Here is an 18,067-nt window from a genome sequence, read left to right as displayed (position 1 = left end):
GTCGTTTGGATTTGGAGGACTTGTTGCCAACTGTTGGACCCAAATTAGAATATTAACTATACCATTATACTATGAAGTTTTATCTTTTATAATTTATGAGTAATTCTCTAGTTTCATGGTTTGCCTCTCTATTAGCTATGTATTCATTTCTACTTTAACACTGTCAAAAGTGTTCATTTCAAGACTGTGTTACAGTAAATTGTATATTCAAACTTTACACATTATTGTCATTACGTCTAAAGTTCTTACTAAGTGCGACACAAATTCATCACAATGCTTCTCCCGATTGAATAACAATGTAAAAAGAAGATATAGTTTATTGATTCCTCTTTGCGAGTTTCTCTTTTAATGTTGTAGTTTGATCAGAATGCACCACCGACACCCAGTTTCATTTCTGTTAATCATGAATAAACAATGTGTTGTTTAGTTTCCATATCCGCAGTTCCACTGAGGCTTGCAAATATTTTGGGCAATTTCCCTAAAAATCCTTTGATCTGCAACATGCTGACTTTCCCCCCCATGTGATTATCAGGTATTCCACAAGAGTGACAACAAATTCAGCGCTTCGTTTCCAATGCTGTTTATGCATTCCAGGAGTCGCTTTAAACACCATACAGCTGATATCTCCAATACTGAATACAGATAAAATGATTGCATCCAGTCACTTTTTATTCCCTCCGTCAATCTTTCAGTGGACTAAACTGTGAGATGAACCCTGACCAAGACCCTGACTCAAGATCTGAAAAAGGCAGCACCTTGAATGCTGAAAATCATGCAAGCAGTGTTTGTGTATAGATATATAGATGAGACAACATGGGAGTTCCACAGAGCTCAACCTTGGGTACCCTCGAACAGACTGAATCATTTTGAACTGTACTTTGTAGCTTACTTAGATCAAAGTGTTGTAGTACTGGTACCTCTAGGCTGAGCATCCTACAAACCATGTCTCAACTCATTCTCAGTTTAGTTACAAATGTTGTTGCTGTGAGTTCTTCGGTCTTTTTAAGAAAATGAAGCCATGGCGTGAATTCAGCTTGGAAGACTAATTTCAGCGTCACCTATACCTCCAGCCAATGATCATGTCTGCTAGGTTCACACCTCCACCTCAGCCTATCAGTGCAGAGCCACACTTTCTTCACAGCCAATCATTGCTCTCAGTTTAAGCCTCCAGCGGTCATGGCTTGTCCGCTTCCTAGCTGTGCTGCGACCCACCTCCACCACTTCACCGCCTTCACTGCCTTCTATCCACAGCTTCACACTGCTACATCCCTCACAGGTCTCCTGTACCACCACCAGTGTCCAGGCTCCAGGAGAAGACATCTCTAACTCTAACCTACCCATCCATACTAACTTTAATCCATATATCAATGCCTTCTGCCGCGGTCTGATCACCAAAGATGTACAGTATTATGTCAATGCATCTTTCTAATCGCTGCTTTTGTCTCTGTTTGAGTCTCTCCAGGTTGAAATGATTGGACAAGATAGAGGTGGCTTTGTTTCTGAACAACACTGACAGCAGCAGTGAGCAAAAACATATTTTGAGATCATACTAGAGCCATCTGTGATGCACTCCTAAATAGTGAGTTCCTATCTTGTGAACAATATAGGGGGTAGGCAACCACTCTCTCAAGAGCCACATGCAGCTCTTTAAAGCCTGTGGTGCGGCTCTTTTGAGCTTTGATGAAAAAAGTGAACCCATAATGTGGATGTATATGAGTGACAATCTCCAATATGAGGCAAAATGTGCACTAGAACGAAGACAAATGATTTGTTGAAAATTTGCGGGGAAGGACCATCCAGATCTGCTTATATTTCCTACAATCAGTACAGATTCAAAGATTTTTTACTTTTTATTCTTCATGTATTTGTTCATCATCTTAAATTAAATTGTGCATAAGTTGTTGATTGGTAAAAACACTATTGTGACTTTCTTTTGGTTTAAAACTGACCAAAGTGTCTCTTTTCATGTTGAAGGTTGCAGATCCCCAGCATAGAGTGAAGATAAATAATGAATACAAGTGTAAAGCGACTTTGAGCATCTGGCTGGTTCACACTAAAAAGTTAAAGTTATTTGCTCAAAAATAGAATGACTGGTCTTGAAGCAGTCTTAGTTTCCAGGTCCTACAACAAGGAATCCGGCCCAGCAGCTCATTACAGCCTCCCCTAAAGCCCCTGTAAGAGTTTATTGGTCATGAGGAAGTTTTTTGTGATGGGCACTCACTCAGTAATGATGGACGGTCAGACATGTGCACAGTCAGCCACACAGACAGACATCAAACAGAGAGACGGAGGCAGGTGGTCAGGTTGGCAGGCAGCCAGGCAGCGATGGAAGTGGACAGTAAGGAATGGGCATCAGAGCATTGAGAGGTATTGACTCTGGAGCAGAAAGCCAGACTGACGGGAGCTCCGCCGGGCAGATAAGGAAGACTGGACTTTACAAGTGGATGCAAGAGGCAAGCATTGGAAAAAAGAAGTTGGAAAGTTTTCCTTTAACGAGATTTACTCACCAGATGCATGCTATTCTTTGGCAGAGCCCATCCATGAAACATTGAGTATTGGCCATGAGAAAAAGTCACAGTGATTCTGTTACTTTTTCTCAATCATTTCAACAGAAGGAAATGTAGCAAGGTCTATATGTCTTCTTTGCTTTTGAAGTATTTCCTGTAAGCACGCTCCAATTATACAGACTCCTTTTTGGCTGTTGTATCAGATAATTACTTTGGTGAGGAAGAAACTGTGGGCAGAAATCTGCGGTATTTACACAGAATTGACTGGCTTGTGAAGCTTTTCTGTAGGTGAAACTCTATTTGATTCCGTGCAAAATAGACTATATTATGATTATTCCTTGATAAAATGATTTCGAATGACAGTGAAAAAGAGACGTAACTGCAGGCCCACATCACTGAAGGAGCACAGTGGCCCTTTAAACTTGTAAAATGCAATGGAAATCACAGCCGTGTTCAATCTCTAAAGGTTTTGAGTGCTTTTTCAGACACTTTTGGGTTTGGTTAGCTGCTAGTACATGGAAACTCTGGCTCCAAGCAGTGCAGACTGGCTACAATAGACAATAGAGGCTTAGCACCATGATGAATGAATAATGGCTTCAAAGCACCTTGAAACTTGTCAACTAAAGCTTGTAAAGCACAATTCATGAGTAGATACAACTTTTTGACATAAACTCAACAATACTCAGAAGAAGAAGAACTTTATTTGTATAGCGCCTTTCACAGACATAGTCACAAAGCGCTTTACATGAGACAATTTTACATTTACATCATTCATCCTCCTCGCCTATTGGACATGTTTTTGGTGGAAGTGGAAACTGGAGAACCCGGAGGAAACCTAAGAGACACGGGGAAAACCTGCAAACACACTTGTGTGGTCTCGTATGTACTGTAGTGCATCTTGTTCTTGTCACAGTCCAGTATTGGCAGCTCCCGTCTGGTCCAAATCCACAATGACAAACTTGTTCCTGTCACGTCCACATCCCGCCCACCGTGCGCTGACCTTAAAACGCCAGCAGTGCCAGAGCCGACTCCGGCGGCCGGCGTCATAATGAACCGTATCAGCAGCTCATCTTCACAGCAGCGATTTGTTGTTGTCCTTTTTGTTTCCTAAATAGCCGCCGCCGCACACTTCACTCTAAGAAGCAGTAGGATCTCTGATTACCTGTTGGCATCAAAATGATTTCTCATTTGTTCTGTCTATTCATATTCTTTTCCCTGCGCTTTTTTAATCCAGACTCCATTTGCCTTTCATCCGTTCTTTGATGGAATGAGCAAGTCTCACATTACCATTCACTAGTTCCAGACATGTAAAACATTTGTGTTAATAAGTACAACTCTGGCCCCAGTGGATCTGAGCAATAACAGGTTTTGTTATCCTTAAATCTTGTTAACCAAATGTGCTGAGTAAAAATAAATACAGCATTCAAATCCCATTTATACAAATCTCATAAAGTCATATTTTGTTCACGCTAATCTCGCTCAGAACTTGACAACACAATTAAACGTGTTAAATGTATTCCTGCTGCTTCCATCAAATTCAACATTATTTCCTTCATATTTTTAATACTCAGTTTTGTTCGGAGATGTATCATTTTTGTCCAACAGCTGCAAAGACAACTTAGATTTAGCAACAGTTTTTTTTTTCTTTTTCCCTCTCAGGCTTTAAATGGCTCCCTTAATAACCTCATTAGTCTTATGTAATCCATTGGGACATTGCTGCATGATGACATACAGTGACAGTGAGTGGCCGGTACGATCGCTCTTTAGTTGAGCGAAGGCTTCATAGTGGTCTTATGTCAGTGGCTCTGACATTTGCTGACAGGCAGAGCCATGAATGATAGCCTTTCATAAAGAAGAATGGCACTTTAACAGACCACCAGCTGCTTCCAAACACTAGTCTCCAGCCTCCAATTTACTGCACACATTTAGGTATATGCACTTTCCAACCCTGAAGACTGGGAAAGAAACGAAGACAGTACAGACAAATCAGTTGTTTAAGGTTGTAATCTGTGAGCAGTGCAGTGCTGTGCCCGAGTCAAAATGTGTCTTTGAGATCATTAGTTGCCCCTGACATAAAGAGTTATGGAACCAACTTAATACTAAAACAATATGCCTTTGATTGCTCAGTGGATATTGTCATCTCTGACTTAATAACTTTCATAACTAGCACAATTCATGCACAAGGTAAGAAAGCAAATAAAATCAATAAAACATAAACATAGAAATGAATCAATTACAGTAAAAGGTTAGAGTGCAGATAAAATACTTTCACTTGTCATATGCACAGGTAAAAAGACCTGTTTTCAGTCTGCATTTGAGTTGAGGCCTGTCTCACATCCTCGTGAAGACTGTCCCAGATTTTAGCTGCATGAAACTAAAACGCAGCCTCACTGTGTTTAGTCCTGACTCTGGGAACCACCAGGAGACCCGAGGGAACCGAGATGGTTCATACGGTAACATGTCAGAGATATACTTCGGCGCTAAACCATGAAAAGGTTTGTACACGAGCAGAGCTGTTTTAAATTCTATTCTCTGAGTGACAGGAAGCCAGTGCAGAGACCGGAGCACTGGACTAATATGGTCGTATTTCCTGGTTCTTGTCAGGACTTAAGCAGCAGAGTTCTGGATGTTCTGCAGCTCTGACAGCTCATTTAGAGAGGCCAGTGAGCAGCCGTTACAGTCGTCTAATCTACTTACTTATCTTATATGCTCATTTTCATTATACTCACTTTCTTGGTGTTGCAGATGAGTTTTATAACCTAGGCTCTTATGAGGCAAACTCAGTGCCCTGATCCACATCTTCAAGGAAATCTTCAATCATAATTTAGTGAAATGCACTGTTGAAAGTTTAGTTGATTCAACGCAAACGATCAAGATTTATCATCAGTATTTTTTGGGGGGCAATCGCCCGGATCCCACTGTAAATAGTCTCTCCATGTGCCTTTGAATCCTGACCCACACGTTGAAGGACACATTTTCAAGAAAAAATACACCAGTGTTGCAATATTATAAATATAACAATGCATTAGTGCATCATTATCATTATAATTAACATTGTCATCATCATCATTATTATTACTATTATTAGTATTATTCGTTAGTGCTTTTCGAGAAGCTTTTCCAAAGTAGTTTTATAATTTCATGAATATATTCACTTATTCCTCATTGCAGTTGTGAGATGAAGCTTATGCTCAAATTCAACCTGGAAGACCTACCTGCTGCATTCATTCATCACCTCTTCACCGGCAGCGCACTCCAATCATCCAATCACGGACCCCGCTCAAGCCGCACCTTCATAAAAGCCAATCACCGCAGCTGCTCATCCCCTCACCAGCCGCTCATCGCTCAGGATCCAGATTTTAAGCTCCCTGGTCAATCACTCAGCGGTCTGCCAGCCGTGCTTCGACCCTCCTCCACCCCTTTCTTCGCCTGGCCTCTCCTCGGCTCTGCTCATCGTCAAGTGGCCAACCCAGGTCTCTTCCTCCACCACCACCACTAGGGTCCAGGCTCCGGGGAAGATCATGGCTATCATTCGTCAAAGCCATGCATTCCATATCGTTCGTTCAATCTTCCGCCGGGGTCTGAGCCCCAGCAATGATTCATGTTCGTTAATAAAACCCTCATACAATGCTCAAAAGAACTTTCTCTGCCTAATGTGGCATTGGTGATACTAAAGCTGATGGACAAATGTTACTGATGTTGCACTTAGCAGCATTTATGGCCACTGACAGTTATCCCCCAGGGGTCAGCATCATCTGAATCTTAATGACGCGTCCGGCAGTAAATCTCAACACATTTGCAAGTGTTAAAGGGAGGTTTACCAGAGTAATCCCGGCATTCCCATGATGTTTTTGTCCTAATGCAGAGGGGTCAGAGGCGGTGTGGGGATATGAGTGACGGAGCCAAATAGGGTGGATTGTGGAAATGTGACAGTTTGGGGCCAGGCCAGTCCCCTCTAGCTTTTATTTGATAGAGAAATCTGATAAATCCAATGTGGCGTGTTGCAATCAATACCTGCTCCTTTCTCCCTCGGGATTTAAATGTCTTGAAAATGATAGCGGGAAATACTAGCTACTGAAATACAGACCAATCTCATACTCATTTTGTCAGACAGCAACGTTTCCTGTAACGTGATTGACACTTTTGGACATCTTATCATCATCTTTTTTAATGTGTGTTTTCATACTTAAAATATGCATGGAAAACAAACCAACCTATTTGTTTCAATAGCACATTTTACAAGCCAAGGTGTTTCCAAAGTGCTGCTCATGACACGCTAAAGCAATTAGCAAAACTAAAAACAATTATATGCTTCGGTAAATTAAAATTGCAGCGTGCGAAACAGCGAGACAAATACAATGACTAAAAACTTCTAAATAAATAAATCAAACAAATTGAAATTATTTTTAGTCACGTCGGAGGATATAGAAAATGCTTAAATTTGACCTCGGATGATGATCACAGAGTGGAGCAAATCAGTTTAGCTTATGCTGAAAGCAACTGCTGTCTGCTGTCATAGGAGGGGATGTTTTGTAGTGGGGGAAATTTGAGCTCTGCCATTTTAAAGGAACAGGCCACAGTTCTTCCATACTGAGATATGTTCTTACCTGAGGTTAGATGAGTTGATATGTACCTGTCTGGTCTTTGTGCGTGCCCGTAAAAGAGCGTGGTCGCTTCCAACTTCACCCCCGTTTGGAGCCATAGGGATATACTGGGAGAGGCCAAATGCTAACAACATCTTTGGTCTTTTTGCGTGACTGAGGGCACACAGTTCTTCCATACTGTGATATGTTCTTACCTGAGCTTAGACGAGTTGATACACACCTGTCTGGTCTTTGTGCGTGCCCGTAGAAGAGCGTGGTCGCTTCCAACTTCACCCCCGTTTGGAGCCATAGGAATATGCTGGGAGAGGCCAAATGAAAACAACATCTTTGGTCGTTGACTGAGCGCACGCACAAAGACCAGACAGGTACGCATCAACTCGTCTAAGCTCAGATAAGAACATATCTCAGTATGCAAAAACGACGGTGCCCTGTTCCTTTAAGAACTATCCTTTGGAAAATAGATTATTGCCTCATGGCATCAATGTTTTGGACTTTTACACAGGATTATGAAACTAAATCTAACTCCAGGCATGTTTTTGATTAATATTATACTCGGAGAAAGAGAAGTGGAAATAAAAATTGTTTTAACTCAATAATAAAATGTGTTGCTGGGGGAGGAAGGATTACATGTTGCTCAACAAATATTGGTGTGTGTGTGTTTGGGGGGGGGGGGGGGGGGGTTAAGGATATCTGAAGCCTATTGAAGAAAGGGGAAACTAGTTCAGACATTATATAACTTTGGAAAACATCGCTGGAACGGTTATGGTTTCTGATGGCAATGCTTTACTTCTTTGTTTCTCTTCAGCTCACACATGAATCGATGGTTCGGCTGTTGCTTTGCATAGGTTGCATAGTGTTACTGGCATCGCACCCCAGTGCTTTCTCTCTGTGTGAAGTATAAGCATAGAGTCGTGCTCGTGCGCTCTCCAATCCCTCCTCACAACGCGGGCCTGTGTTGCCCGCTGGAGGCGAGGCGGGGGAAGACACGCACAGGCGAGGGGAAGTGCGCGCGCTCTCTCTCCCTCTCCCTCTCCCTCTCTGTCTGTAACTCTCTCTCTCTCTCTCGCTCATTCTCTCTCTCTCTCTCTCTCTCTAACGACAGCCGCCGTTTTCTGCAAAAGAACAGAGCTGCGTTGACTTGTAAATAGGACAACAATGTATTAACAGAGAAATTGTGGCTGCGTCTTAACACAGCGGAAGTTTTTTCCTTCTTTTTTTAAGAGTATGGGAGCAGTCGTATATCTGGCCGCCATCCACAGGTCTGCGGTACTTTCTTTCTTTATTTCCCCGGTGCGCGCTCCCGTTGCGCTATCCGGAGCGCCCCTTCACTTCGCCTCCTCTCCGCCTTTCGATCCACAACTATAGCGCAGCCCATCACTCTTTTTTAGAAACCCGTCCTCTTCCCTCTCCCTCTCTCGCTCTCTGTCTCTCTCTCTCCATGACGCACGACTGAGGCGAGAAGAAACCACGAGAAAGCGAGAGAGAAAAAAAGAAAAGAAAAGAATAACATTCAAAAAGGGCCAGACGTCGATGTCATTCGTTCAAGCAGAAGACGCGGCTCCCCCTTCTCCAATAACACGCACAAAAAAAAACAAAAGCCGACCAAAGGACTCTGTTACCCGGCTTCACTGTTGAGGAGCGCACGCCTGAGAGTGGTGGAGGAGGCGGAGGAGGGGAGAGGAGGAAAACAGAAGAAGAAGAAGAAGAAGAAAAAGGGGGCGAGGGGGTGGTAGTGGCGTGGCGGTGGTGGAAAAGCGGACGGGCACAAGTCGAGCACTTGCATTTTAAGCAAACTGCTTAGAGGGGAGGGAGAAGAAGAAGAAGAAGAAGAAGAAGAGAGGAGCACGAGCAGGATAGAGAGAGGAAAAAGGAGAGAGAGAGAGCGAGGAGGGGGGAGAGATCGCATTCCTATCACGTCTTCATTTCACTGCGAGCGGAGGAGAGAGATCTAACAAGATTCAAACTCAGATTTTCCCGATGCTCCCCAATTGCAGGAGGAGGTAAGTGTTGCGCCTTTGCGTTGTTTTTTTTGTTTTTTTGGACCGATCTTGACGCGTGCGTGCCATTCCACTCTGACCGTCCGCCGCAAAGACTTCGGGGCGGAAAAAAAGGAAGAAAATAAAGAAGAAGAAGCAGGACATCCACCGAGCCCTAGCACAGAGTGGATCAATAGCTTTTATATTCGCTGTTTCTCTGCCAATGTCACGTCGAGAGGCTACTGCATTATGCTTGGCGTGTATCTCTCAGACTGGCTGCAAGGTTATTGAAAATGTGGGAATGCGATCTATCCGGCTTTCCTAAACTGTAGCTATATATGTATATTTCTTTTTGTTTTTTTGTTTTTTCATCTATACCTTCTGTAGCGCACTGTACAGTCTCTCCCTTGGCTTCACGGCGCCCCGTTTAAGCTCCGTGTAACTCTCTGTCCCCTCGCAGCCCTGCACAGGACGGCGAGCTGGACCCACCGGGCGACGACAGACGGACACACCGCAAGAGGATATGTGAAGTTCCCGCTAAACTAAGTACGTATATAGCACACTCCACACACACGCTCACACACACACGCATACTTCCCGGGGGAATTACAACACAGCTTCCGATGTTTTTTAATTGCCTTAAACGCCTGGCTCTTATGTATGTATTTTTTTTTTTTTTTGACATCACACCGGCGCCTTTTTGATCTTACCCATGGAAGCGTCACAAGGAAATCCTGGGATTACGCACGGAACTGATGTCTGTGGATGTCTCTTCTTTTTTTTCATTTTTTTTTTCATTTTTCCATACTGCTTTTCCTCTTTCATGTGGATTACAACATGTTACTCATTTTGATACGCTTTTTTTTTTTTTTTAACCACGGCTATCCTGGCGCTGGCCGTTGCTTCAGCACCATGGACAGCGGCACCGTCCAAGCGCTTTGCTCCCTTTTTTTTTTTTTTTTTTTTGGGGGGGGGGGATTCGCAGCCCGTTTTTGTGCTAAAACGGACCTCGACAAATGGCCAAAGTCCGGTTTTAATGTTGCATGAAACGTGCCTGTTTTTTCCGCTCAGATCGGAAAAAGCAAAGCGTTAACTGTAGACGCATGCGAGGAAAACACGTCAAATGAAGTAAACACGAACAAAGTAGGTGTCTATATTACTCCGCAGCTGCAGCTCTGTAATAGTATTCGCCCGTGCGTTGCGGCTGCTCACTCAGATGGCAACACACAAACAGCACAAATGCCTTAAGTTGTGCTGATGTCATTTTTTTTTCTTTTTTTTGTTGTCACTGGCTCTAATTTGAGCTTTACATGTGCGCTCGACCCAACCACCCCACTGATCTGCCGTCCATGTAGAGCTTAACGTGCCGTCTAAATAATTAATCAGGATGCAACGGACTCTGGATTGCTTTCAACCTTTTTTTTTATTTTTTTTTTAATTGTTCCTGTTTGGATTCCTGTCGATTTTTCATTTTGAGGCGAGTGCTTTGAGAGACATCGATTCTACGCGTTCCAAGTAGCTGACACACAGTCGTCTAATATTGGACACTCGGGACCTGTCCAAGCCGATGAAATGTGTGTGCGTGTGTGTGTGTGTGTGTGTGTGTGACTATTCATTTATTCATTCAATCAACTGTGTGTGTGTTTTTTTAAGCTTTCCCCATATCATGGCATGCATGTGTACTGCTTAGCATAATGTCCATTTACTAAAACAGTACTTAGAAGCACCTCTTAGTGTGTGTGTTTTTTTTTTTTTTTTTTTTTTGGGGGGGGGGGGGGGGGGTTTACACCTTCACACTCAGTCCTGCGTCATTGCTTTTGTGTCCACTCCTGCCTCTCCATGTACCTGGCTTGGCGTGCCCCTTGATCTCCCTGATTTTCCTTTCCTTTTTTTTTTTTTTAAAGAGGGATTGAGGTCTGTGTTATGCAATAAACACAGCTAACGGGGGACGCTTTCTCCTCTGCTCACCTCTCCCACACCTGCTGTTGGCTTCATTTATTCATGGCGATAAGCATCTTTTTTTCGGGTGGAGGGGTGTGGGGGGGTTGATTTATTGCAGCCTTAGCACCATATCAGGCAGATAATAAATGGCAATTTCGCCTATATCTATATATTTATACAGGAGTTAGGGGCGGGGGGAAGACATTTTTATTGCTGTTATACGCATCATGTCATCCATCCACAATGTTTATTTTTTGCTAGAAAACACTCGGCGCCACTTTGAAGCAGTCCCTAATGCCGTTTCCATTATTCATCAGCGTTCGTTTTGACGCTCTTTCAAGTCAAATTAACGCCCCCCCCCCCTCCCCCAATGTATCCTGTTGATCTCCCTTGGCTGTCTCCCTCTTGCACCTCCGACCACTACCCCTCTGCGTCTCCTCTCTGTGTTGCAGTGCTGTGAAGTGGCTCTCTCGCTGGAGCCGACACTTCAATCCCCCCTGGTGTCGGCGAGGATGCTGTGGGTTACCTTGCTGTGCACCATAGCCCTAGGATGGAGCACCCCAATCCCGCTGCTGGAGGACTCGGAGGAGATCGACGAGCCGTGCTTCGAGCCGTGCTACTGCGAGGTCAAGGAGGGCATCTTTCACGTCCACTGCGACAGCAAAGGATTTACAAATGTCAGCCAGATCTCGCAGATATGGAGTCGACCCTTCAAACTCAACCTGCAGAGGAATTCCATGAGGAAGCTCTACTTTAACAGCTTCCTCCATTTGAACAATGCCATATCCATAAACCTGGGCAATAACGCCCTGCAAGACATACACGCCGGAGCGTTCAACGGCTTGGGAATACTCAAACGGCTATTTTTACACGAGAACAAGCTGGAGGTTTTCCGCAATGACACTTTTCTTGGGCTCGAGAGCTTAGAGTATCTCCAAGCGGACTACAACGTTATCAAAAGGATTGAGAGCGGGGCGTTCAGGCACCTTCACAAACTGCGTGTGCTGATTCTCAATGACAATCTGATCCCAGTGCTGCCCAACTACCTGTTCCGCTCCGTGTCGCTCACGCACCTGGACTTGAGGGGGAACCGGCTAAAGACGTTGCCGTACAAGGGCATGCTGGAGTACATTGGGCGGAGCTTGATGGAAATCCAGCTGGAGGAGAACCCGTGGAACTGTGTGTGCGAGATAGTCCAGCTGAAAACGTGGCTGGAGAGGATCCCGTACACGGCGCTGGTGGGGGAGATCACCTGCGAGCACCCGTTCCACTTGCACGGGAAAGACTTGCGGGAGATCAAACGCAGCGAGCTGTGTCCCCTGCTGTCGGACGCGGAGATCGAAGCGAAGCTGGGAATCCCGCGCGTCCCGTTCAACAATGAGAACACATGGCCTACGAAGCCCTCCTCCATGCTCTCCTCCTTCCACAACACGGCGTCCTCTGTGGAGTACCGCGATCGGACGGCCAAGCCCACCCGGCGACCCCCCAAAGTCACAAAGAACCCGCCCACCCCTCGTAGCATCTACCCAGGCATGAACCAACCCCCCAGAGATGGCTACCAAACTCGACCCCCCATCCCCATCATATGCCCCGCCGGATGCTTTTGCAATCTTCACATCAATGACCTGGGGCTAACCGTGAACTGCAAAGAAAAAGGCTTTCACAACATTTCTGAGCTGCTCCCCAGGCCTCTAAATGCCAAGAAGCTGTATCTAAGCGGGAATCTTATCCAGAAAATTTACCGTTCAGATTTTTGGAACTTTTCAAGTTTGGATTTATTGCATTTGGGAAATAACCGGATATCATACGTCCAGGAGGGGGCATTTATCAACCTGCCCAATTTGAAAAGTTTATATTTGAACGGGAACGATATTGAGAGACTATCACCAGGGATGTTTAGAGGTCTCCATATGTTGAGTTATCTTTATTTTGAGTATAATGTTATCCGTGAGATCCAGCCTAACTCCTTCTCCCTCATGCCCTCCCTCCAGCTGGTTTTCCTTAATGACAACCTGCTTCGCACCCTCCCCGTTGATGTTTTCTCCGGCACCAACCTTGCACGTCTCAACCTTCGCAACAACTATTTCCTCTCCCTGCCCGTGCGGGGTGTTTTGGAGCACCTGACCTCCCTGGTCCAAATCGACTTGCACCAGAACCCCTGGGACTGCTCCTGTGACATAATCCCGCTGAAGCAGTGGGTGGAAAAGCTCTCCTCTGTCATTGTGGTGGGCGACGTCATCTGCAAGACCCCAGAGTTTGCTTTCAACAAGGACCTACGCTCCCTGGAGGTGGAGGTGCTCTGCCCAGAGCTCAAGTTCTCCTCCAGACCCTCGCCTGCTCTGCCGGATGATCAGACCACAGGGGGCTCCAACATGGGAGAGGCGAGTGCCAGGGGAGCCGTGCCATTGTCTGTCCTCATCCTCAGCCTCCTCATACTTTTCATTTCTGCTGTGTTTGTGGCAGCTGGACTTTTTGCTTTTGTCCTCCGCCGCAGGAAGAAGATGCCCTTTAGGAAGCGTTCAGAGGTTGATCTGACAGGGATTCAAATGCAGTGCCGGATTTTTGAAGATCCGCCAAGACCAAGCAGTGCTTGTAACATTGCCACACCAGAGAAGCCCACTCCTACTTTGCACACTCACAGCAGTCACTCTCACGCCCATGGGCACGTTTATGACTACATCCCCCACCCAGTGACTCAGATGTGCAACAACCCCATCTATAAGCCCCGGGAGGGGGAGATCGCAGAGGAGGGAAGGCAGTTTACGGAGAAGAAAGACAATGGCAGCAGTAGCAACAATTACAGAACCTTATTAGAGAAAGAGAGAGAGTGGACCTTGGCGGTGTCTAACTCTCAGCTCAACACCATTGTCACAGTGAACCACAGCACTGCTGACATGGCAGGATTCCACGAGAACGGAGGGCTGTGCCCGACTGTCATCGACAGTCAGAGGCCCACTCCCACTGTGGGCTTTGTAGACTGTCTCTATGGGACCGTCCCCAAACTAAAGGACATGCATGTGGCGCATGCGCACCCACCAGGCATGCAGTACCCCGATTTACAACAGGATGCACGACTGAAGGAGACGTTGCTTTTCACGGCGGGGAAAGGCTGCTTCCCTGATCCGTCCCAAAGCGACTACCTCGAGTTAAGGGCCAAACTTCAGACCAAGCCGGATTACCTCGAAGTCTTGGAAAAATCGTATCGGTTTTAACAGGTTTAGCTCTTGGGAAAAAAAACTTTACCACCATCAAAAGAAATGACCCAAAACAAAAAAGCAGCATGATAATAAACGAAATATTGTATTACAGTTACAAGTTTCCCCCCAAATTTCTTTGGTGGAGAGGCCATTCTCAGATATTTCAATGAAGTGCCTTTTTCAGAGTAGCCAGCAATGTCAACAACCATTATTTTTATAATACAGTATATAAATATCTCTATATGCTCCAGTGAGAGCCACATATGTACCAGAGGGGTACAGTATACAGAAACATGCTATTTGTGAGTGCAAGTCCTTGTGCGGATTGACACCAGACAAACAGGAGCAGGACGTCTCCTTGACTTGGTGATGGGTGTTTGAGCGTTAGCCCTGACGCGGATGTAGCCTACACACAGAGAGGAAAGGGGAGACGTGTTTTAAACGAACTGCAGTTTGCTGCATGCACTTGCTTCAGGAGCGAGAAGCGAGGGGGATTACAGAGGACAACCCACGTCACATACGAACAGTGATACTGCAACGCATTTACACTACTGTGTTCTATTTAATTTTTATATCTTATTAATATGGTTATTACTCTTAACAAAGACTTGTGTCTATATCAGGGTGCTTCTGGTAAAAAGGACGCGCCGACGCACGGATGGTAAAACATTTGTGAATATTATTATACGATGACACTCAAGGTTTTCTGGATCCCCACGCACTTTGTTAAGACCCCCCTTTCCCATTCGCTTCTGCATCCCCCATTGTCACCCACTAACGGCTTTGTAGGAGGCACTTTTCATGTTTTTTCTCACAAAGATTTGAAGAAAAATGTGAATATATTTATTCTGTAATTTCAGTGAAGAATTTAATTGTAAAAGGTAATGTTAAATCAATGTATAGTGATTATGCGTCTGGTATAGCCTTCTTAATAAAAAAACAAGTTCAATCAAAACGACATAAGGGGTTTTGAAGCCACGGAAACTTGTGTGTTGGCACAATGTCTGTCCTGGTGCACTGTTGGCGGTCAGGCAGAACTTGAATATACAAAGACCAATAGAGAGGGATTGAGGGCAATAACTTGTTAATCAGCGAAGCACCTTATTTTTGCAGGTTTAGATTCAAGCAAGTACATCCCATAATAGCATTGCTTGGTTACGTTACACTATGGTGGATGGTTCTCAAAGACACATGGCAGGAAGCAGAGCGGGGCATGCTGCAATTCTTTAATTATATAAGTAGCAACTGCCGGCGTAGGCTCATAAACAACAATTAGGAAGAGTGAGTGGCTGGGAGCTTAGGGCTGCAGTGCTGCACCAGGCCACTAGAGGGGGTTACAAACTATTCAGATTTTATTATTTCCCATAAGTGAATACCATGTGATGCTGTTCATTGATTAGTTTGACCCCGACATGCCGATGGTTATATAAACAGTACAATATGACATCAAAATGTGTCCATGCAGTTTCTGTTTATTTGCGCTTATGTTAAAAAAAAATATATAAAGTGATTTTAAGAAAATATGAGAATTTTTCAAGCGACAACATTAAATCAATCCCTGATATGTCCAACTTGTGCATTGATGCTGTGGATCGGTTGGTGTTTATTTGACATATAAAAGCTGACAGAACATGCCAAACATTTATTTTGTCTTACATGCAATTGCTAAAAAGAAAATAAGGTTTAAACATATGCAAGTAATAGATGTCTATATTGGTGAAATATTTACTTTGACTTTGAAAATGAAATGTTTTTGTTGAATTGGACGTGAAGCAAACCCTTTCAGTTTTTTTGCACAGCGGATAAGGCCCTCGAGGCGTCAGTGTCCGTGTCCTCACTTTGCATAATGTGATTTTATCCATTGATTTCTTTGACTATGTTTTCCTGGGTCAACTGGGGTCGCCTTGTAAGTATGGCATAGATGTTAGGAGATCAAAAATCATTATTTTGCAAATGTGGTTCTTCAAAGCTAATCCATTCACTGGTGTAGTGTGCCAGTTACTGCGCCAATTCCATTTTACCATAAAAAGACCAGGTGTTAGGGCTGTCACGATAATTACTATATTGGCTTATCATTCAATAAATGACAGATAAACAATACAGGTTTGGGCTCAAAATTGATCGTCTGCACATTTATTTGCATTTTTCGAATGCAGCCATTCCCAAAGTGAAGGATATTGCGGCCCCCTTATCAATCTGAAGTGCTCTCATGGCCCCCAAATAATAATAATTTACTCTATTCAAACAGTTGAAATGACAGAACAAAGCAACATCTAGCAATCGCTGTCGGCAAAAACTGGTTTAAAGTAGTAGTAGTAGACAAACAAATGCATTTTTCCTTTGAAAATAATTCAATGTAATTGTTTTGTAGACAAGCTTTGGGGGCCCCCCCTTGTAGGCCCGCTGAGGCCCCCCAGGGGAACCACTGTTCTAATGTAATACTTTATTAAGTAGGTTGTATTTCATTGTATTTCATGTTTATAGAGGAATATTTTAAGAACAAGTACTTTTCAAACAACGCTTTACTGTCATTTTTAAGCTTTAGAATTGGTTTCTGTGCCATTAAAAGGTCTTCAAAACATTGTTTATCACAATATTTTCTTGGCTTAAAGGGACTAGTTGTCATTTTTTTTACTCACTACTGCCACCTCAGGTCTTAGGCGTAACTGCAGTCTCTATATTAAGCTCGTGCATGACGGCACTTCAGACCCGAAGTAACACCTTTTTGAGTGACAGTGCAGGATTTGTGGTGAACAGGTCTGAGCTCATTCTACACATTAGGACATGGCTGGAACATGTAAGGAAAATACTTAATTTTAACATTTTTAAACTCTGTATAGTCCCTTAAATATATAAAACTTCAAATTCTGTTATCGTGACAGGCCTAACATGTGTAACCAATGCGAGTATTAACAAAACATACAGACTAGATAGTTCTATGTTAAGTTGTGTTCACATAATGGTATCTACGATTTTAATATGTAAAAACAGCGATTCAGGGGGGAAAGGGGGGGAAATCACTTGGAGTTGTCATATAATTGCAAAAACACCTTTAAAAAAGTATACAATATCCTTTTTTTTTTTTTACTCAAAGGCACATACCAACTAAAAAGTGTAATAACGGAACCACATTCACAAAATAATCAGCCTGGCTCTGTTTCTTTCTTTTTGTTTTTACGTTCCCTGCGCGGACCCTCATTGTACGCTTTGAATTTCCCAGTCCTCGCCACTTCTCACCTACTCCTGTAATATTAAGATTGCCCATTTATTCTCTGGTCAGCGTTTTCCTGTGCACTCAGTTTGATTAAAAAACATAATGCATTTCTTCTGTTCACCCCAAACCTTCACCCCTTCCCCTCCTAAAAGATGAGTAAATAAAGTTTTGGGATCACTTTGCTGTATAATTTATGGCGGCCATTTTATCCTCTGTCATCAAGTTCCTAAATGGGCTTTGTCCTATTACACCGTGCTGAGTGCTTTTATTCCAATAAATCCTGTTGTTATCCTACCAATATCTCCAAGTGATTTCATGAGCCGTGCCTGAAAAGTGGGGTCCAATGTGTTTACATCGAATTAGGTTTGTTCTGCTTTAGCAAGAAAGAAAGTTAAAAAATATGAGGGTTTGTTTGAGAGTTTCAAATCCTTTTCTGACAGTGCCTGCATTTTGTTCCTAGATGGTAACGGGCTGCATTAATGTTCATAACATTCTTAAAGCTGCATTATGCAACTTTTTATGTGTAAAAAAAAAAAAAGATATTTGTGATATTTTACCTTTTAGTGACCCGGCGGCTGTATGAGTGGTCATGATGGCGCCTTTACTTTTGATCACGGTGGACTCTACA

At 43.8% G+C, this 18,067-nt stretch overlaps 1 protein-coding gene across 1 annotated transcript; it reads left to right on the top strand.

Moving 5' to 3' along the window:
* Positions 1-8,308: 8,308 nt before the first annotated feature.
* slitrk3a (SLIT and NTRK-like family, member 3a) lies at positions 8,309-17,738 on the top strand. The gene is made up of 3 exons (XM_079573873.1): positions 8,309-9,111; positions 9,548-9,633; positions 11,481-17,738. Exon 3 carries the CDS (start codon positions 11,541-11,543, stop codon positions 14,238-14,240), a length of 2,700 nt encoding a protein of 899 aa, XP_079429999.1. The 5' UTR covers positions 8,309-9,111; positions 9,548-9,633; positions 11,481-11,540; the 3' UTR covers positions 14,241-17,738.
* The last annotated feature ends 329 nt before the right edge of the window (positions 17,739-18,067 follow it).

Source organism: Gobius niger (genome assembly GCF_951799975.1).
Source record: "Gobius niger genome assembly, chromosome: 1".
Classification (NCBI taxonomy): domain Eukaryota; kingdom Metazoa; phylum Chordata; class Actinopteri; order Gobiiformes; family Gobiidae; genus Gobius; species Gobius niger.
Note: the sequence above shows the minus strand (reverse complement) of the source record. Positions and strands in the feature narration are given on the sequence as shown.